Source organism: Chanodichthys erythropterus, chromosome 2 (genome assembly GCF_024489055.1).
Source record: "Chanodichthys erythropterus isolate Z2021 chromosome 2, ASM2448905v1, whole genome shotgun sequence".
NCBI classification, from domain to species: Eukaryota; Metazoa; Chordata; class Actinopteri; order Cypriniformes; family Xenocyprididae; genus Chanodichthys; species Chanodichthys erythropterus.
The window spans coordinates 37,220,001-37,242,370 of NC_090222.1; the positions used below are offsets into that span (position 1 = coordinate 37,220,001).

At 36.4% G+C, this 22,370-nt stretch overlaps 2 protein-coding genes across 4 annotated transcripts in view; one reads left to right on the top strand and one right to left on the bottom strand.

Moving 5' to 3' along the window:
* The window catches only part of azin1a (antizyme inhibitor 1a), a 21,730-nt gene extending 5,203 nt beyond the window's left edge, over nucleotides 1–16,527 (top strand). Inside the window, exons 1-12 of one of the 3 annotated variants that reach the window (XM_067411520.1) lie at nucleotides 4,068–4,286; nucleotides 5,854–5,975; nucleotides 6,783–6,973; nucleotides 7,068–7,241; nucleotides 7,397–7,569; nucleotides 9,535–9,669; nucleotides 12,131–12,212; nucleotides 13,286–13,360; nucleotides 13,448–13,613; nucleotides 14,817–14,932; nucleotides 15,094–15,290; nucleotides 15,391–16,527. In XM_067411520.1, coding sequence (XP_067267621.1) covers nucleotides 6,872–6,973; nucleotides 7,068–7,241; nucleotides 7,397–7,569; nucleotides 9,535–9,669; nucleotides 12,131–12,212; nucleotides 13,286–13,360; nucleotides 13,448–13,613; nucleotides 14,817–14,932; nucleotides 15,094–15,290; nucleotides 15,391–15,505 — 1,335 coding nt within the window. In that variant the 5' untranslated portion in view covers nucleotides 4,068–4,286; nucleotides 5,854–5,975; nucleotides 6,783–6,871 and the 3' untranslated portion in view covers nucleotides 15,506–16,527. Of the gene's footprint in view, nucleotides 1–4,067; nucleotides 4,287–5,853; nucleotides 5,976–6,782; nucleotides 6,974–7,067; nucleotides 7,242–7,396; nucleotides 7,570–9,534; nucleotides 9,670–12,130; nucleotides 12,213–13,285; nucleotides 13,361–13,447; nucleotides 13,614–14,813; nucleotides 14,933–15,093; nucleotides 15,291–15,390 lie in introns of those variants that run through there. The other 2 variants (XM_067411505.1, XM_067411511.1) reach the window with 2 other exon arrangements.
* A 168-nt stretch (nucleotides 16,528–16,695) lies between these two features.
* klf10 (Kruppel like factor 10) lies at nucleotides 16,696–20,855 on the bottom strand. The gene is made up of 4 exons (XM_067411532.1): nucleotides 20,787–20,855; nucleotides 20,163–20,357; nucleotides 18,316–18,838; nucleotides 16,696–18,143 (listed from the first exon to the last, which is right to left on the bottom strand). The coding sequence occupies exons 1-4, from the start codon at nucleotides 20,805–20,807 to the stop codon at nucleotides 17,866–17,868; spliced, it is 1,017 nt and encodes a 338-aa protein (XP_067267633.1). The 5' UTR covers nucleotides 20,808–20,855; the 3' UTR covers nucleotides 16,696–17,865.
* Between the last annotated feature and the right edge of the window lie 1,515 nt (nucleotides 20,856–22,370).

Genomic DNA, 22,370 nt, shown 5'->3' on the forward strand with positions numbered 1-22,370 from the left:
CTCTTAGAGAACTATTAAGAACTGCTGTATACAGGTTCATAATTAATGTGAACAATACATGCTGTATAATTTATTCTGAAGTGAAGATCATGGTAACCTGCAAGCAATTGAGGTTATTGTGAGGTTTTGGATCGTAATGATTCAAGCGTTACTACATCCTTCAATAGGAATTACTATCCAAAACCTTTAAAAACCCTCAAATGCTTCCAGTGATTTCAGTCATTATTAGGGAGCTATCATGGTTTTCACTTTAGAATACTGATACAAATAATTGATAATTAATTTGAGATATTTAAGTCATTACTAGTGTGTTTACCATGATCTTTACTTTGTAATTAAATATTCATTGTGCATTTTTCAATGTGCATTATTAATTTTGATTATAACCCTGCATATAGTAGTTCTTGAGAGGTTATAGAAAATAGTAAAGAAATAGATAATTGTGAACTACTTCATTAAACTGAGCGCTATTACTTATTCGCTAATCACAGTTTCTTGTTAGTTATAAGCAGTTACTATAATTTTAGTACTACACTACACAAATGTTTGTGTGTAGCTATTCATTAATGATGGAATGTAAAAACAATTTTTCTGATCCGCATACTTGAAAAAACAAACAAACAAACAAACAAAAAAACACTTCCTCATTTCATCATATTTGAGTCAGTATAAATCAATCACCATGTTAGTTCAGGCAGCCCACTTCAGTCAGGCTTACAGTCAGCTGTAGTCAGCTAGGGTACTTTGTTTGGTTGCTAGGGTAGCTTGGCATCTGCCAGTGATGATACACCAAAGGCTGCTTGCCAATATAAGCCAATCGCCATGTCTCTACGATGTTCTGATGCAAAGATATAGGTCTTGCAAAACAGTTGCTAGGGTACTCTGTTTGGTTGCTAGGGAGTGGCCTGGAATCTGCCAGTGATGATACACCAAATACTGCTTGCCAATATAAGCCAATCACCATCGCTGCGTCCCAATTCGCATACTATGCGTCCTAAATAGTATTCGAAAAAAGAATTAGTATGTCCCAAATCGTAGTATGTTGAAATGAGTATTCCAAAGATACCCGGATGGTGTACTTTTTCCGGTTAGAATTCGAAGTGCAGATCCGTGCACACTTCTAACGGCTAATATTGCCCATAACCATAGCCCATAACACATTGCGCTGTGGACGAGGATTCGATTAGAACTACAAATACGAATAAAAAGTGTTTAAAAACTACAAACATGACGGACGTGCGAGGTACGACGGTTAAGATAAAGGGGCTTGAATGATTAATAAGCAGTGATAACCTGACAAAAATATATTTATTAAATGTTATCCACATTATATTTCATCTGCAACAGCATTGTGAACTTTTATAACGATGTGTTTGGTCATTAACTTTTAAATGCATCATTATGCAAAGATGAGTGAGGAGAGTTCTCTGCATGAAAGACCCATGACTGGCAGATCAACGTGCGACTACATTTCTCTCCGAAACGGTAGGAAAATAAATTTAATTCAATGTGGAGGATTTTAACTGTGACAAGATGATTGACAGGGTAGTTTAAACAGTTACCGGTTGAGTAACTAAGCAACAGAACGTCCGTTAAAGACGCAGTTATGACGAGGTAGTATGACCCAAAACTTGCATACTCTCCTACTACACACTCAAAAGTATGTACTTTTTCTTTACAAAAACAGTACATACTTTTAGGACGTAGTATAAGTAGGCGAATTGGGACGCAGCACATGTTTCTACGATGTTCTGATGCAGAGATATAGGTAAGCCTGACTGAAGTGGGCTGCCTGAACTAACATGGTCAGTGATTGATTTATACTGACTCAAATATGATGAAATGAGGAAGTGTTTTTTGTTTGTTTGTTTGTTTGTTTTTTCAAGTATGCAGATCAGAAAAAATATTCTTACATTCCATCATTAATGAATAGCTACACACAAACATTTGTGTAATGTAGTACTAAAATTATAGTAACTGCTTATAACTAACAAGAAACTGTGATTAGCGAATAAGTAATAGCGCTCAGTTTAATGAAGTAGTTCACAATTATCTTTTTCTTTACTATTTTCTATAACCTCTATGTTTTGGGTTGCTAGGGTGCTCTAAATGGTTGCTAGGGCGTGGCTATGAAGTCTTGAAGGTGATTTGTGATTAGCCGTTTGCTGCCCCGAGTCAAATGAGCCCACCCTCATGTTTCTATGACACTTCTATCCAAATATATTAATTTGATCTTTTTCTTGTTGCTATGGTGCTCTATTTGGCTGCTAGGGTGTGGCTTGATAGCTTCACAATGATCCTGAGAGACTGATTGGCCATCTGAGTCAAATGAGCCCACCCCGCTGTCTCTATTTGTGCGTTCAAGTCATGTCGGAAAGATCGTATTTATGAGCAAAACCGTCATGAACGCTACCACAATCTCGTAAATACCAGTGGGAAGCTCGTAATTTTCTTTAAGCTCCGATCTGTACGAGTTGGGGGCGTGTCAGTCAGAAACATAGTGAAATTGTCAGGCTTTTCTATTTACAACGAAGTAAGCTGATTACCAGCAAAAAATACCATAGCATCACAATATAAAAATGTAATATGTAACAATAAAGTTTACAATGGCTTCATAAATTAATTAAAAAACATAAAAAGCAACATACAACTAATGCACATTCTTCACTCTACATTTTCTAGAAGCAGAAGTGTTGTTATTTTGTGTAATTAATTTAGAGAAGGCACACCGCCATCATACTCCGCACAAAAAATGGCTTGAACTTACCTACCGTCGACTTCCCACCTCGTAAATACGAACTTCCCAAGAGGACTTGAACGCACCATATGACATTGTGATCTAGAGTTATGTTCAATAAAAAATCCTTATGTAATTTTCCATAGTAGGAAAAACACACTGTTTCATGGGCACGGCTTCACCATAGTATGTCTATGGGGAAATTTGGACAGCTCCTGCACCCCAGGGGTACAGTTTATACCCCATTTTGAGGTATGGACTGACAGAGCCTGCCAGCCTCTTCAAACGTGGTAACCCATATGTTTCTATATTCGTGGGTCTATGACAAAAGCTGTGGGACGAGGTACGCACCGAAGTTTTGTCCGGAAGAAGAATAATAATAAGTATGCAGCATTACAATAATGATGCTTCGCCTTTGGCAAGCATCATTAAAGGGTTAGATCACCCAAAAATGAAAATTCTGTAATTTATTACTCACCCTCATGCCGTTCCACACCCATAAGACCTTCATTAATCTTCGGAACGCAAATTAAGATATTTTAGTTGAAATCCGATGGCTCCGTGAGGCCTTCATAGCCAGCAATGACATTTCCTCTCTCAAGATACATTAATGTACTAAAAACATATTTAAATCAGTTCATGTGAGTACAGTGGTTCAATATTAATATTATAAAGTGACGAGAATATTTTTGGAGCGCCAAAAAAACAAAATAATGACTTATTTAGTGATGGCCGATTTCAAAACACTGCTTCAGGAAGCATCAGAGCATGAATGAATCAGTGTATTTTTGCTTTTTTGGCGCTTCAAAAATATTCTCGTCGCTTTATAACATTAATATTGAACCACTGTACTCACATGAACTGATTTAAATATGTTTTTAGTACATTAATGTATCTTGAGAGAGGAAATGTCATTGCTGGCTATGAAGGCCTCACGGTGTCATCGGATTTCAACTAAAATATCTTAATTTGTGTTCTGAAGATTAATGAAGGTCTTACGGGGTGTGGAACGGCATGAGGGTGAGTAATAAATTACAGAATTTTCATTTTTGGGTGAACTAACCCTTTAATAATAATAATAATTTATATAGCATATCAGTAAATTGGCTTTTTCAAGTCAACTTAATTATTTAAACATAAGCCCCGCCCCTTTCACCATAATTTAAACTCCCTTCACCCGCTTCAGTATATTATTGGGATTATTCAAACAGAAGCTCCGCCCCCTTTTACGCAATGTGCGCAACAGCCCGCCTCTTTCATGCGTTTCATCACCTAATTAACATAAAAACCCCGCCTCCTCACTCCCTTCACCACTTCATTTAAATTATCGCTCCGCCTCCCTCACGCGCTTCATCCATCCCTCCGACATCGTTCAGCGGCTTCAGCTAGGCGCGCTTAACCGTCCAAACCTTCCGCTGCTCACTGTATTAGACCGATATATGGCTCAAAACATCACCGTTATCTCTCATATCGGTGCTTTTGTTACTTTGTAAAAATTCCGCCCAAAAGGAAGAAACGGTTCACCTCAGATGCTCTCGATTTCTCCCATGTAAGTAGCTCTGGGTTTCATAAGCTAACGCGTGTCTGTTAGCCTCTTGTGTATGTTTGACTAAACACAGGTGAAGTTGTTTATGAACTCTTGAATGCTTTCAGTCTGAATTAACGCGTTATGTTATGGAGTTTTTAAGATAAATAACGTATTACTTTAATACCGGTAGCTGTTAGATTGCTAATTGACGGTTAGCAATAAACGAGCCTGTAATTTAAACCTTATCGCGAATATCTTCTGACGAAAAAACACTAATGATGTCATTAATAAACCACACAAATTTCCCTAATACATAGACCGGCATATGAGCGACGTTTTTGTATTAAATCGGCGAAAAAGTCTTGTGGAATTGGCGCCTCATTCATTTCCGGATGTTTTATTTTGATATTCGTTGTATTCATGATTTATATTCGTTGTATTCATGATTTATATTCGTTGTATTGATTTATTTTATTGTCTTTATGTTGATTGAACGTTAGTTAACCTTCTGGCAAGGTTCTGTCAAAGTCATGAACAAATGTTCTTCCAGTAACATTAATAGAAGAGTTAACGTTATATTTTCTAATCTTTCAAAGTTATCTGGTCTTTATTAATTTTCTCAACTTTAGCACAAAAGCTGGACGTCTGTTGTTTATATTTATGTATTTGTGTGTATGTATGTGTGTATGTATGTGTGTGTGTATGTATATATATATAATATAAATACACCCATACTAGTTTCAGAACATCCAGAAAACATTCAAAAGTAACACTCCCATAATGTTATAAAATGATACAATGTGCACCAAAAAAAAAAAAATGTTTTGAACATTCAGAAATTACATTTTCATAACTTAATGGTAACATATTTTTGTTAATTGGGAATTGGCTTGATTTTATGTTTGCTTTTTTTGTTTGTCCACCCATACATCTTATAAACGTCAGTATACGTTTCACTCCTGTCATGATAAATAATACATGTTTTGTCAACGTGTAATATTGTATTTTATTATTGTTTTGTTATTGTTTACTTTCTGTATGTAATTATGTATAAAAAAATTATTTTATTTTTTTTAGAGATGCACTGATATATCGACCAAAAATTGGTATCAGCTGATAAAAGCCAATATTCAGGGCCGATATATCCTGTCAATCAAATAAGGGCAGGAAAGTGCACTGAATTTGTGCTTTGTGCAAAGAAACCAGTTTGATGTTTAATATTAATAGTAACTATATGAATTAATACCATTCAGAAAGTTAATTTAGTTTTTAATAAATTCAGAATTTAATGTGTGTTAATTCAAATTTGAGTAATGTTTGTTTATAACTGAAACAAGTTGATGAAATGGAGAGAATAAATATTTATTTGCATTTCTTTCAAAATATAATAATTAAAAATATTATTAATTAACTATGGTATAAAAGGCAGAACCCTCAAACTATTGTTATCGGCAGAGATCACTGAATAATCGGCTATCGGTGGAGAAATGTAGTATCGGTGCATCTCTAAAAATGTCCATTCCTACATATATGTACTAAATAACTCTACTTTGACATGCCTCATTTAGGATTTATTTTTTTCTTGCAGGTGTTCGTGAACTACGAGAACAGCTTAGGGGCTTCTGTCTACCGTGAGCAGTTCGATTTCAACGCGGAGCCCCCTTGGGACCCTAGCTGATAGCTGGAGAGGTCGTCCTCTGACCTGTCCCTGTAGGTTCACATTGCTGTAACTTCACATATGGTGTGCTACCATATACTTGCATACACTTCAAGTGCAACAGGAAGTTCTGATTTTGGTCATACCGTCCACTTATAAATCAAGAGTTGCAATTCAGTCTTAGCTGTTTTTAGACCTGCTTTGAGAATAGATTGCCAAGGTCAATGGAAGTCAGTGACTCTTCTGACCTGCTGGGAGCTCTGATCGATGTCCACTGCAGGAGTCTTTCTGCTGTGACGTAAAACATGATATTGTGACATTGAACTATTTTTACAGTTTAAATAACAGAGGATGAAAAGAGCATTAAATAATTCACAGTTGGGGTCCGTGAGCACCAACAGCACTTTGAAGGATTAGTTCACTTCAGAATTAAAATTTCCTGATAATTTACTCATCCCCATGTCATCCAAGGTGTTTATGTCTTTCTTTCTTCAGTCGAAAAGAAATTAAGGTTTTTGAGGAAAACATTCCAGGATTTTTCTCCATATAGTGGATTCAACAGTTTCCAACGGGTTGAAGGTCCAAATGTCAGTTTCAGTGCAGCTTCAAAAACCTGTTGGAAACTGTTGAGGTCCACTATATGGAGAAAAATCCAAACCCTAACCCTGGAATGTTTTCCTCAAAAACCTTAATTTCTTTTCGACTGAAGAAAGACGTAAACATCTTGGATGACATGGGGGTCAGGAAATTTTAATTCTGAAGTGAACTATTCCTTAAGGTTATTGTTCAACACACTGATGCTCGATGTTCTTTAAAGACTTGATTTTTTTTTTTTTTTTTTGTCTGTCTTGTGTTTGTAGTGGATATCGCTAGGACCCAAGAGCTCTGAGGGTTCTCAAAAATAAGTGACCTGCTTTATGCCAGTCAGAACATCAGATTACGGATTAGTATGAAGGGAACTCTGGATGAACTCCAATATTCTGTTGAGCTGCTGGAAGGAAGCGCAGCTCTCAGAGATGTGATCGATAAACACATTCATGATCAAACACTTGTAAGTTTACCAAAGGCATTCTGCTCTGTTGTTGTCGTTTTATTTATTGTGCCTTTTTTTGTACCAAAGCGTGATGTATGTTGGTCTTCTTTAGGCACTGAAGAGTGCGTTTTTTGTTGCTGACCTTGGGGTGATTGTGCGGCAGCAAATTTGCTGGAGAACTAAAATGGACCAGATTCGGCCTTTCTACGCGGTCAAGATCAACAGCAGCCCTGTGGTTGTTGAAATCCTGGCTTCTCTTGGAACTGGCTTTGTTTGTTCAAACAAGGTGAACATATAAAGTATAAAAATTGTCTAATACCTCATCGCTTAGTGTCCTAAAATAAGTCTTTCTATATTTGTGTCTGTTTGAAAGCTATTTTTAAAATACCATTTTAAACATTATCATCTTCATCTGTTTTGGCTTCTGTGCTTGTCTCTCAGCATGAGCTGGACTTGGTGAAGGGCTTTGGCGTCCCATCTCAGGACATCATTCTCGGTGGCACTTGTAAACAGCTCTCCCATATTAAATACGCGGCCAAACAGAACATCCCCCTCCTTGTTTGCGATAATGAGGCAGAGTTGAGGAAGATCGCACGCTGCCATCCCAAAGCAAGGTGAGTTGTACAGTCACATTGTGCTGACTAGGGTTGTCACTAGGGGTGTAACGGTAAACAAACATGAATGTTTGGTCATGTTGTGGTTTGAGTTCGTTACAGCAATTGCTTTTTTCTTTTCTTTTTTTAAATGAAACAGTGGTTTATTGAACTAATTGTGTCTGTCTTTAAATAAATTCAGTTATAATTAATCTTAAGGATAAAAAAAATCTCTTTCAGTTAAAGAATTAGTTCACAAATTTCCTGATTATTTACTCACCCCCATGTCATCATAGACGTTTGTCTGTCTTTCTTCAGTTGAGAAGAAATTGAGGTTTTTGAGGGAAAACATTCCTGGATTTTTCTCCATATAGTGGATTTTACTGGGGTACAATGGTTTGAAGGTCCAAATTGCAGATTCAAAGGCAGGGTTCCCACGCGCCTTGAAAGTACTTGGATTTCAGGCACATGAATTCAAGGCCTGGAAAGTTCTTGAAAACAAATATTAGTCCTTGAAAGTGCTTGAATTAAATTTGAAATACATTTTGTGAAAATTATAACACACCCCTCTTAGTACTAGTATATTTGTTTTGGAACCAAACAGATATCGCCCCCCATTGACTACCATAGTAGGAAAAATAATTACTATGGTTGTCAATGGGGGGGCAAGATCTGTTTGGTTATTGACATTTTCCAAATATCTTTCTTTGTGTTCAGCAGAACAATGAAATTCAAACAGGTTTGGAACAACTTGAAGGTGAATAAATGACAGAATTTTCATTTTTGAGTGAACTAACCCTTTAAAAAGTCAAAATTGCATGATTATAAAGCCACAATTGTGTCTTATAAAGTCAGAATTGTGATATATAAATTGCCTTTTTCTAGGAAGTGCTCATTTACATCTCTCATTTCTGAGTTTTATTCAGAATTGCAAGCTTATATCTATAATATATTGTATATATTCCAACTTTAAGCCACAATTTCGATCCATATAATAATAGCAAAATGTATTTTTATAATATTCTCTCTATATTATAATGTTTTTTTACTCAAGTAATGATTCATAAAAAAATGAAAACAGTTAATCCATACTAGTTTTGGTTTTCATTAGGGATAAGAAAGCTGCAAACGGTTTTAATTTATTTCCCAAATTAATGTACAAATGATTCTGTACCTCTTCCAGGTTAAAATGGATGCAAATGCAATAGGAGGATTAAAATGTTAAGTACTTTAAGTCTTTCATGACGCTCCGTATGTGATGTGAATTTGATAGGTGCTTGATATAAAATAAACGGTGCTTTAAAAAGTCCTTGAATCTGGTGTTCATGAAATAGTGGGAACCCTGCAAAGGGCTCTACACGATCAGCACTTCATAAAATAATTACAAATTAATAATAAATCAAATTTAAGAATTCTTAACAAACTAAATATACCTTCAAAACATACAGGGGAAACAAAAAAAATCCATTACAAGCAATTCATAAAAAGTGCTTTCCAGATAATAGCTCTGAGGTATTTTTCTTAGCATTATTGCTGTTAATATCATAGACAGTAGGGCTGCACGATTAATCGCATGCTATTCTCACGCGCATTTCGTCAGTAAAGCCGGTTCCCTGATTACCGCTAAATCGCCATCACCTGCTTTCAAATGAAGCGGCATTTAATAGACAGAGCCGTAGATCACTGAAAAGCCACGCAATATCGCGTTCATATCGCAGATGAATCGCCTGCGATAATGAACGCGATATTGCGTGGCTTGTCTGTGAACTACGGCTCTGTCTATTAAAAGACGCTCCGTTTAAAAGCAGGTGATGGCGATTTAGCGGTAATCAGGGAACCGGCTTTACTGACGAAATGCGCGTGAGAATAGCATGCGATTAATCGTGCAGCCCTAATAGACAGCGGCAAGTTTAACAGGCTGCATTCACAAGAAAGCACAGGGTTTTTTAGTACTAATCTTCATCTTGCACTTGCTTTCTGCAATAGGGTGTTATTGCTGTTGACATCTGAGAGCTGCTGTGAGAGAGAGGAGATGGCCATACCGTTCGGCTCCACGCTGAAGGACTGCAGACATCTGCTGGAGTGTGCCAGAGAGCTCAGCCTGCGTGTTACAGGAGTGAAGTGAGTCTGTCTGGAGTGTTGAGAGGATATTTACAGAGCCCTTAAAGGAACGGGAGGAAAAATGATGTCAATACTTTTACGTTCTCTCGCAAAATGTTTGTGTTCCCCGTGAAACTTTTGCAAATGAATGTAAAGTATCTCAGGGGAATGCAAAACTTTTGCGAGAGAACGCAAATATTTTTTTTAAATATTAGTATTTGTGCTGCTGTTCTGGAAAATAAAACTTTTTTTTTTTTAATCAAACTACTATTTTACAGTACATTACAGTATTATTGCAATAGAAATATATATTTTTTTAATTTTTATAATTGGATGAAATATTTTTCATGTAGTAATTATAATAATATTTATAGTTATCTTAATTTCTTTGCTTTCAAACGTTAAACCATTGAGCTTTTATTTTGGTGGAAAACCACAGGGAGAGATTAACGCTTCACTTTGTTTATAACAGATTCATTTAAACGTTTCTCGTTACGAATTGGGGAAGATGGTTAGCGCATGTTATGTTCCCAGATGCAAATTATAAGCGACTCAAACACACAGCACTTGCAGATGATCGCACTAGGCCATATCATATTCTCACAACTACGTATTGTCAAAATTCATGGCAACTGGCGAGTAAGGCTGATTTTTACTTTGAATCCTGGCTAGCATGCTAATAGTGTCCCACAGATGGTGCTGTGAGCTCATGCAGTGCTGTAAGAAGCAATCCGTGCATGAAATAAATGTATTAGAAAACATAACATTTTTGCAGTTTATTTAGTAATTAAAGGTACAATTTGTGATATTTTTTTCCGCTAGAGGTCGCTAGAAGCCTATTCAAAACAAAGGCGTAGTTTGATGACGTAAAGTTTTAGAGTGGAAACTTGGGACATGTGGTCTCCATCTCAACGGACGGTGCAAAAGAATAGGGATTGGAGTCTGGAAGAACTCATGTTTGTGGATGCGATTATTAACGTTACTGTAGTATGAAGCAGAGCAGGACCGAGTGTTGCGGGAGCTGAACGAGGAGCTGGAGCGATTGATCAACACACGCCTCACGAGCAGCGGGACTTTTATTATGACAGTCGCCGGCGCCGCTTCCGCTTTTCCGGTCATGAGTTTACGGGAGCTGTCCTTGTCGACAGAACCAGCAGCAGATGGTAAACAGTAATTATGTTCCATAAATAAGTAACACCATAAAACGTGCAAGAAGTAAATAAGGAACTGCTTGAAGCAAGCTAGTGGTTTGCTGGACGCTAGACTCTACTTCCGCATTTGTCCACGGCACTGTTGTCATGTGGTTTCTACGTCAGTAAAGGCGGTAACAAAGGTAACTGACCTCATTGACAGGCGACTGCACTGCCCCGTGTCACTGTTTAGAATGGGAATTTTCTCATGATTTACAAGTAGTTGAAAACATTAGAGATACTGTTTGTAATCAGCTGGACAAAATATATAACACTAGCCTAGTGGTTTTTGGATATTTTACTGCAAAAATTTTACATATTGTACCTTTAAGGCCGTTTCGCAATTTCAATCATCATAAAGTAACCAGTCTTCCCTGCCAAACCAACCAACCTTTTTTCGTCTGATTTACGCAATTCACGTAGGTAATACTTTTACAGAAATCTGTATAAAATCTGTACAAATACTGAAAAATCACATCCCTGGGATATGTTAGCAGGCGATGCAATGACACGAGTCGTTTCACTGGTTAAAATTGCTGAAATCTCTGGATTTAAACATTGTTGGAACAGAAGTACAAAATATGTAACATTGTTCTTATTGTGCCTTTTAAATGTGCATATGTAGGATTTTAAGCCTACTAGTAAGTGTGTTTTTATTATAGCAGTAATTGTAAAGTGACTATTGTGATGGGGAAATCAATATAATTACTAAGCTCAGTGAATTTGTGTTCCTCTTACCATTTCACATTTAGTCTGCTTTTGTTTTTATTTCATTTTTAGTTTAGTGAATTTAACTTCTGCTTATTTTTGTTTTTAGATTATAATGTTGTTTCAGTGTTGGAATGTAATGTGGTTTTTAACCTTTTTTTTTTTTTTTTTTTTTTTGGCTTAAAACGCATAGCATAGCCTTCAGCATGAACAATGTTTGTAGGACAACATTGGGCAGGATGTGAAGGAAAAATAAATTAATTATTTATACTTGCATGTTAATGTGACCATTAACTGACAGCAGAGAACCGTGAACATGCAAATTACTTAATTTAAATTCTCAAGCAGTATTTCAAGAAAATGTTTTATGTCTCAGAGGTTTGACTGACAAAAAAAATGTGGGAACTCCTGCATTAGTTATTAAAGCAAGCGTGTAAACAAATTAGGGTGTTTCTTAGAACTAACTTAATTTTTCACATGGACAGGCTCTGAGTCATGCACAGTTAACCCAAGGGCATTTATAAAGCAAGGGAATATGAGGTAGGTTTTGATTTCATGCTGTTGGTTTCATGCTTTGCTCACAGATTCAACATTCCCAGTTGTTGTCAGGATGCACAAGCGTTCTCTCGTGCTGTGTCCGATGCCCGCTGTGTCTTTGATATGGGGGTGAGTCATTGCTCTTGGAGTCATGGATCAAATTTTCATATGCAGGGCTCCAGACTAACATTTGAGAGCAGTAGCACCGGTGCCACTAAGTTTTACAGATGGTGGCACCAGCACATGATTTGATGGGGGAGGGGGATTTTTAATCATAAAGGTAATTTAATCGTAAAATTACTATTGTTTTGCATTAACAAGTGCAATAACTAATAATATTACATGTTTATTTCTTGAAAATGCACATTTGACAGTAAAGCACTGAGCTTGAGTTGAGATGCAGATAAAATTAACTTGTATTAACAACAGTTAAATGTAAAATAAATGTATTATAAATAAATGTAAAAAAATAACAATTAAATTGGATGATATTTAGAGCTTTGAAGTGCTGGAAAAAGTGTGAAGCATTTTAAAGTCCTTGAAAAGTGCTTGAATTTCCTCTCCAAAAGTTTATATGAACCCTGAAATGAATAATGTAAAAACATTTGACTATTTCTGCCACAATACCATGGTTGCAGTTAGCGTTACTACATTAAATCCATGGTGAATGTTGGTGATTTGTGGAATGTAAAACCTTCTATAACTGGTTCGTTCATGGCACAGTGTTTCTTCTGGTTTCCACGTTAGCGCTGGTTGATCTACGCTGGATTTCAATTCTTCTCTCTAGATCTTGTAGCGAATTCAAACATGGATCTCCCTGCGCTGTGTAGTAAACCTGTTCTAAGCTCGCTCTGTGCAGTCTAATATTGGTCCAAGCTGATAAACTGTCCGCGCCGCACAGCTCAAATGAGAAGGTTTTGTTTCGTTTGCCGTTTGATGTTTCTCATTTGAAACAAAAATGCAGCTCATCATTTGGGTAATGTGGTGGTCACACCAGTGTGACCTCTAACAAAATTTAGTCACACTGGCAAGTAAAAAGGTTGCAGTCTGGAGCCCTTATATAATTGTTCCTTTTGTGCCATGATTTTCCCTACTGGATCAAGAGGGAGTGATATTTATTTATCAAAATGTCACTTTCGCTGCTGATTGCATAAGCATTTATTTCCCCCATGGTAACGTGTTATAAATGATTTTGATCCCAGGAGGAGCTCGGCTTTGAGATGAATATTCTGGACATTGGAGGCGGCTTTGATGGAAGTGAAGCACAGTTAGACAAGGTACTGTATTTTGCTGTACATTTGCAAGATTTTTTTGCTTTCATAAATGCTTTTCCCCTGAGCATCTAGTGTTGTTTTTGTGTGCAGGTTCACCAGACGCTTAAACCCATGCTGGACATGTATTTTCCTCTCACGACTGGCTTGTCTATCATCGCCGAACCTGGAGCTTATTATGTGTCATCTGCTTTCACGCTGGCCGTGAATATAATCGCTAAGACAACAGTGGCTCGGGATTGCAGCGATCAACCACACAGTGAGTGTTCAAATCAGATATTCATGATATATTGTGGCTTTTATTTTGATAAGGATATATTGAGATAAATATTGGATCATCAGAAAGGTATGTAAATATATGGAAACCATTTATTTTAGTGTTAAATGTATACTTAAATAACAATACTTGATTGTATAATTACACTGTAGCAATTATGCCACAAAATAAAGTGTAACCATATAATGATATTTTAATGATTTTGAAAGTAGTCTCTTATGATCACTAAGGATGCACTCATTTGGTCAAAAATACAGCAGAATATTAGAATGATTTCTGAAGGATCATGTGACTGGAGTAACAAAGCTGGAAATTCAGATTTTCATCACAGGAATGAATTACGTTTTAAATAAAATATATTCAAATAGAAAACAGTTATTTGGCCGCCATCTAATGGCGTGATAATGTAACTTTTACTGTAGTCAAAATGGACCCTTTCTCATAACCAAATACGGCTTATTATTTATATAAAATAAAATATTATTTATTGAACAGCAATATTTAAATGAACAATTTTAAAAGTATAAGAAGTTTGTACAAATAGGAAATAAACACAAGCAAATAGTTCAGTCAAAAGTACAAAAGCAGTGCTCTCGTTAATACAGGATTTACGCTAAATAAAAATATAAAGTTATGAAACTTAACGTAGCCAAATCAATTTGCTCTGGAACAAGTAATAGATTAATAAGACCAAAGATTGCCCATTTGGTACATAAGAGCTAGAGGCAAATTCCCGAAGGACTGGCCGAGATGAAGCTTTTCTCTGCGGGTACATGAGCGCTGAACAGCCGCTGACGGCCTGGAGCTCACATCTCCGAAACCATCAAAACAAATCGTTAAATAGGCACTGTTTATATATAAATTGCATATTTGAGGTTTAACAACTACCTTCTCGCCTAAAAAAAACTCTTAAAGCTACACTCCATGACACAATAACCGTAGTACCATTGACGCTCACTATGAGAAATGCTGCCAGTATAGATCCGGCACAAACAAGTGGAATAATGCAAGTTTTGAAACGGTTAGTAGAATCTCGCATGGCTGGAAAAGGCTCTTAGCCAATCAGAGAACCAGAACTTACAGTTGTATAAATATATTGCAATGTCACCCTTACAATAAATATTAAATGTCTAATAGGTGATACTTTGATCGTCAGATATTTATTAAACTCATGTTTTTCAGAAGTACTGTCAGCAAACGATGAGCCAGAGTTTCTCTACTACATGAATGATGGTGTTTATGGGTCATTTGCCAATAAGCTGCTGTGTGAAGATTCAATATCGACGCCTTCTGCACACAAGGTAAATATTTTTCAGTTTCTCCTAAAGAATGTGGCATTGACCCAATGCATAAACATGTACAGATCAAGTTATTTTTATTGTCATTGACCCAATCACAGGCCAGTGACTTTAATAAAGCTGACATACTCCCAGTGGTCATGTGTAATGTGCTGTTTTCTCAGGAGCTGAGCACAGAAGAGCCACTGTTCTCCAGCAGTCTGTGGGGTCCGTCTGCTGATGATCTGGATCAGGTGGTGGAGCGATGTCTGCTGCCGGAGCTCAGTGTAGGAGACTGGCTGCTTTTCAGCAATGCAGGAGCCAACGGTCTGGGGTCTGAACACAAACCGCCCGTCTTCTACAGCATCACTGAATGCGACTGGTATGGAGTGAAAGTTTGTGTCTTGGTGCCACTCTAAGTGGAATTTCAAAGCTTTTGCATTTGTTTTGATTTTTAATCAAGCTGTTTTTCATCTCTGCAGGCAAGAGATTCATAATTGTGGTGTCAATTTGGACACGAGTATGAAGAACTTCTCTCTGGGACCATGTTGCCTGCAACCGAGCATGTCTGATGCATCCATTTCTACCCCAGCTTAACATAAAGCCACTTATTAATGTCATTGATTTGTAAAGATTGACTTTAAGCGCTTAAGAACCTGAAATCTTCTCCGAAGCTTCAGATGCTTCTAGGAAGTTTTAGGACCAGAGCTGAAGAAGTGTTATTGACCAGAACAACTCCATAGCCATTGGAACTGATGGATATACAGCAAATGGTTGCGATTAGCTTTAACAAATGGGCCAGTTGGCGTTTACAGATATACTTAATTAATATTTAAGTCTGTTTTATAAATATATACACATTGCATATATTTCCTCTAAGTGACTCGATCATGTACCCAACAGGGGGAAGTTATTTATTAAACCTCAAGTCTAGTTTCATGACATCATAAGATGCTTTTCAAGAAATGTGCACTTGTTTTTATTTGTTTTAATATGTTTTAAACTGGAAAATTGTGATATTCGTCCTATTTGAACTGTTGCAGGAATAGTCCAGCAGAGCAACGTGTTGTTTTTGTGGACAAAATACAATGGAAACTTTGTAAACTGTTGTAATCTCTCGCCCAGAATGCGCCTTACGCAAGTATGCAAATGCAAGCGTCTGGTACAGTTGTACATATGTATGTGTTGCATTGCTGTGACAAGCAAGTTATTGAGTTTTAATGAAAGAAGACGTGTGCGGTGCAGTAAGGAATTCATAGCGTTATGAATTGTAGATGCATTTTGCAATGCAATATTGCACAAAATTGAGATTGCATGGCTAGAGGTGTCTTTCAGGCCTGAGTTGGTGCTTTTCTAAGCAGTAGTCTATGAGCAGCTCGGATATCGAGCATTATCTCGGCATTACATGTTTTCTGTCCAGGACGTCTCTGCTTTTGTGCAAGTGTGTCTCAGAATGTGTGGAAGATGGTTGGAGCAAGTGGTGCTGGTTGAAGTGAGAGGAAGCTGTTGTGTTGCTCTTTACTTGCAAGATCCAGGCAAGTGCTGTGGTTTCTTACCCTGTTCTGTCAACGGATGAAAAGGAATTTGATATGTGAAATGTTTGTTTAGTGTTCGATGTCAGAGCATAAACTATAGACTGTTTGCCGTTTACAGCATTTACCGTGTACAGATTTGCTGTCAATAAAATGGCATTAAGTGGCCTTGTGGATTAATTTACTTTGTCTTTATTGTAAAAGTTCATTTTTAAACTTGTGAACAAATAGATAGAAACTTCATTTTAGTTTGCCAATTGATTACCAAATCTGAAATCAATATTTTTGACATGCTACTAAAAATGGGTGGGAAAACAATGTTTAAAAAGTATTCATTTATTTCTGTATGCATAAAATGATTTAACTTCATGGCAGTCCATTTAAATAAGAGCAATAACACTTTATTGTAAAGTCCTGTTAATGCATTAACTAAAACCACTTATTAACTAAGCCTGGAAACCACTTACAAAGATTAATAAATTCTCTAGAAATATGTTAACTAATGTAGTTAAATGTAACCTAAATGTAAAATGTTACTAAACAAAATATTCTTGTAATTAGTCAAATATAGGTGAGTTGTGTCTCTTGCTGCTATATGTGACCCTGGACCACAAAACTAGTCATAAGGGTCTTTGTTTTTTGTTTTGTTTTTATTTATACATCATCTGAAAGCTGAATAAATAAGCTTTCTATTGATGTATGGTTTGTTAGGACAATATTTGGCCGAGATGAAACTATTTGAAAATCTGGAATCTGAGGGTGCAAAAAAATCAAAATATTGAGAATCACCTGTTAAGTTGTCCAAATGAAGTCCTTAACAATGCATATCCACTCACAGAAATATATATATATATATAATATATGGTAGGAAATTTACAAAATATCTTCATGGAACATGAGCTTTACTTAATATTTACTTAATTTGGCATAAAAGAAAAATCAATAATTTTGACCCATACAATGTATTGTTGGTTATTCCTACAAATATACCTGTGCGACTTATGACTGGTTTTGTGGTCCAGGGTCACATATTTCTAGTAATCCAAACTTTCAGAACTTTTTTGAAAACAGGCATGTGATTAAACTTGGCAAAAGTTAAAACAAATGTCTAGTGGTTTTTAAAGAATATTAGAATGATTTCTGAAGGATCATGTGACACTGAAGACTGGAGTAATGATGCTGAAAATTCAGCTTTGATCACAGGAATAAATTAAATTTTAAAATATATTAAAATAAAATAAAAAATATTTTAAATGGTAATAATATTTCACAATATTACTTTTTTTTTTTTTTTTTTTTTAATAAAATAAATGCAGCCTTGGTGACCAGAAGAGACATAAAAAAAATCATCATTCCAACTTTTGAATGGTAGTGTGTGTGATATAAACAATTTAAAAAATAAGGACATATCCTTGTTTCAGTCTGTCAGCTCTCAGTCTTGGGAGCCAAAGGCTGCAGGTTGCGACCGAAATTGCGACTGATGTTGTTCAGATGGCAAACCTCCTCCTGCCACACTGTTCTCTTGGCTGTTAGATGGCGTCGTGCGTGTTTTGCCAAGTGGTCGCTACGCACAAATCGACTGTGGCAAACAGGGCAAGCAAAACGCTTCTCTCCCGTGTGTGTACGGCGATGACGTGACAGTTCATCAGATCTGGCAAAGCACTTTAAGCAGCCGTCCCAGCAGCACCTGAACGGCTTCTCACCTGGTTGGAGAAGAAGAAATATATGGTAAACCCAACTTTGAGTTTGTTACTTTTCCCAGTGTAAAATCTGCTTCCTGCAGAACCAGTTGAGAAGCACTGATTTAAATCATGCATATATATTTAATTAGACAATACTGTAAAGCAAGTGCTGGAGAAACATCATTCTCTCTACCTGTGTGTGTCCTCAGGTGTGCTTTCAGGTGGGAGCTTTTGAAGTATGTTTTCCCACAGTGCGGGTGAGTGCAGACATGGTCACGAGTCCGTGATGGAGCGGCTTCAGACGCAGGCTTGTTTGTGGATGAGTTGTGGACGGGAGCAGGAGCGATGGCCGTAAACTTCAAACCACATGAAGATGTTTGTTTAGGGGGCAGAATTACCATAACTGAACCTTTGGCCATCACACCGGCCACAAAAACCACAGATGCTTGACAAACGTTTGTTGAACCAGTAAAGGATTGAGTGAGTGGAAGCGTCTGGAACACTGATGGCGTGCTTCCAGAAGAAGAATCAGACACCATTGCAGCAGGGGCTGATGGGGGATCAGATCTGAGAGGCTGAAGGATTATTGCTGAGTCACTGGAGCTCAGTGCATCTGACGTGTGGCGGATCACACTGATGGCTTGAGATCTGGTGACCCCTGACCCCTGGTGTTGGTCACAGTCGGGACTGCACGGTGGAGTCATGCACGACACTGCCTGAAATAAAACAAACAACCCATTCATGAATGTTTCTTGATATTACTTTACTATTAAAATTGATTCGGCCAGATTACATTGCACTCTAAAAAATGTTAATGAGCCTTTAACATTTAATGGAACCTTTTTATTGCACAAAAACGTCTTTAGATTATTCAAATGTTCTTCACACTAAGAACTTCACTTAAAGGTTCTTTTTATGGAATCCAAAACTTTCTATGAAAACACCCTTTTGGAACCTTTATTTTTTTTTAAGAATGTATATTGACAGTTTGCTTTTTCATTCAGCATGTAGTTTAAACTTATGAGTGAATCTCGCAAAAACTCTTTCAGGTCATATTGTACCATTCTTTTTATATTCTTTTATATTTTTTTTTTATGATAGTTGAGCCATTAAGCTCAACTTATTGTAATCTTTTAGATATTTTACTTGTTTAATCTGTTATTTAAACTGTGATTATATATAGAAAGCGATCACCCTTTGCAAACGCTGGAGCTGTCAATCAAACAGCACGAGTTTATTATTGACTCAGTTGTACCAAAACTCCCGTTTTATTCAACGAATCTCTTTGGTTATATCACGTTTGCACTGTTATGATGAAAGCATTCGTTAGTGTGCAGAAATTGTCGAGATCACTGCTTTCATGATCTCAACAACATGTCTGTGATCGGCTACAATGTTCATCACTGCAACCTTTCATGCCACGATCTAAATATAATAAACACTTTATATTTATACTTTATACTTTCAGATGTTTTACTTTTGAGTTTGGTCATTTCGGTCCGAATCTCATTAGATTACTGAAATGCAGTCCTTTTTTTCTATGGTTTTTACTTTATTACAAGGAATTTTTCATTTAAATCTGAATACATTAAATGCAGTACAACAATATATTTGTAAAAATGTTAGTTTAAACAATAATGATGTTCAGCTTCTAAATATCTTGTGTCTGAGTCACACTGTTAGATGTGACAAAAGTATAAAGAACTGAGATTATAATTTATTTGCATGACTTCACAAAGTAGAACTACTAAATATCCTTTTACATTATTATAAAATATTCTTAGATTCTTTCTATAATAATATTTATAGTTTTATTTTTATCTTAAGATCAAGGTGGTTTAAAAATTAAATTCACAAAAATATACACAAAGACAGTTTAAATAACATTACAGTAATGCGTTGGAGATTTGCATAATATTTTTGTATAGTATTGAGAATTTGTGAGGGGTAAATATGCATTATTTTCATTAAATTACTGATTTTTGTGTGATATTGGGCTGAAATTTGACCTGGATCATGTGAGATTCACATGTGTCTCACCTCTGTCTCGCTCACAAAGGATGACTGGTGGAAATCAGCAGTGACTGAAAACACTGAATCCTCACAGGCATCAGAGGAAGGTGTCAAGGGGCGAAATTCCCTCTTCCGGACATTTCCGGCCCCCCATTCAATGTTCATGGATATCAGGGCCTCCACAGCTTCTGAATATCTCGTGTCTGTACATGTCACACGCTGCTAAATGTGAAAGTATAAAAGAATAATGATACAGAAGAAAAGATAATAAATACATGATATGGAAGAAATTATAATTTCAGCATGAAATTGACAATTTGCATAAGTAAAACTAGCAAATTTAATACTTTAGGCCTATTATATTATTTAAAAATATTATTATGCTCTTTATATAATAATAATGTTTTTAATGCTTGTTTAAAAATGAAAGTTAAAAAAAAATCATAATTTTCATCAATTTAATGTTTGATAATGCTTTGACCAGTAGGCTTTTATTCTAAATGATCATTTAATACACATAAATCAATAAACAATTTAAATAAATACAATGAAAATCAAACAAAAAGAAAGCATGCATCTTGGGTAAGTTTATACAGTTTAATATTGATTAATTGCAGAAAGAATTAAAATTCTTAAACATAGTTTACTTACAATTTCAGATAGAGATGTCATACTGATGCTGTATTATATCTCTCGTTTATTATTGTGACTGAACTCGTAAGTCTCATTATGATAAATACTGTCTTGGATTCATTCACATATTTCAGAAAACCGAGTTGGGTCGTGGTGGGCGTGGTTTCATCTCCAGCCAATCGTCGACAAAGGTGTGCAGCGCCTTAGCCAATGAGGAGAGAGTGTCGGTGCGTGATCAGTGAGTGATCCGCGCAGTGTGTGCGGATGATACACAGTCGGTCAGCAGCTCAGCTGTCAGTCCATGAGACTGATGTGCGGATATTCAAGACGATCCCTGCTGAACCTGATTCATATTTCATATTTCTCTAATGTTTTATTCACAGCGAGCCTTTAAAAAGCTTGATTTTCTTCACAACACTGTGTAATATCGTGCATTAATTCGTTTATCATTAAACTAATGCTGTTGACTAGTGTTTTTGCATTAACTTCTTTGTTGTGTCATGGATTCCTTCCATTTAAAGATGGTTTTGAATCCAACAAAGATGATATAATGGCATTTTTTTCAACAAAACGCATAATAAAACTGTATATAACAAATGAAGCATTTTTAGGTTTTTCTTAAAGAAATTAATTTCCTTTTTTTTTTTTTTTTTTTTTTTGAATGTGAATAATACTTAAAGATACGCACTTGTGTTCTTTAACCAGTAAATGATTTTTTCAGTATTCATTTTATCATTCAATATGCAGTTTTGCAGTGGATGATTGTTAAACCTTTTGCATTTAGTGTCTCCATTCTTGAATATTTGGTTAGCCTAAATTTAGTAAGTTGTTAAATAACAGTTACCCAACAGCCCAAAGCGTAACTTAACCGACAATCTATCAGGGATGCTGGTTTATTCTCTCTGCTGAAGCATAAGCACAAACTATATTCCTGATAATATTTTCTAATCCTGTTAAACGACACCGGCTTCCCTCTCCAGAATTAACGGGTCATCTGAGGCCTGAATTCCTGGATTGAACCTTGCTCTAGATTTGTATGAGTGCATGTGTAAATCAGAGGCCAAATGCACGTTTGCTCATGTACTTTACTCAACAACATACAGACCGAGTTATTTTGGTGACTTCTCAGTTGGTGATCGTATTACTACACTTGTGACTACACTTGTGAAACAAGCTAGTGTGCAGATATTAATAAGCATTAAAGTCACCATTAAAGAGAACTTATAATGCCTGTTTCACAAGATGTAATATAAGTCTCCAGAACGTGTCTGTGAAGTTTCAGCTCAAAATACACCACAGATCATTTATTATAGCTTGTCAGATTTGCTCCTATTTGGCTGTGAACAAAAACACACAGTTTTTGTGTGTGTCCCTTTAAATGCAAATGAGCTGCTTCTCCTGGCCCCCTTTCCAGAAGAGGGCGGAGCTTCAACAGCTCAACATCAACAAAGCTGGAGAATCTCACGCAGCCAAAATGAGGATTGTCAGTAACGGTGTTCAGCCTTACATTGTTCAAACCGGAGTCGACACTGATGGAGAGACTCAGGAAGAAGTTACAACTTTTAGACGTTTCTGAATGGTTAGTGGATACATTCATGTAGT

Bases quoted from the DNA above. Each gene is read 5' to 3' on its own strand.
- klf10 (XM_067411532.1), bottom strand. From the start codon at position 20,807: ATGACATCTCTATCTGAAATT. The intron at 18,839-20,162 runs GTGAGACACATG...GTTTTATTTCAG, and splicing joins CCTTTGTGAGCGAGACAGAG to GCAGTGTCGTGCATGACTCC. The intron at 18,144-18,315 runs GTAGAGAGAATG...TTCTCCAACCAG, and splicing joins ACACCTGAGGACACACACAG to GTGAGAAGCCGTTCAGGTGC.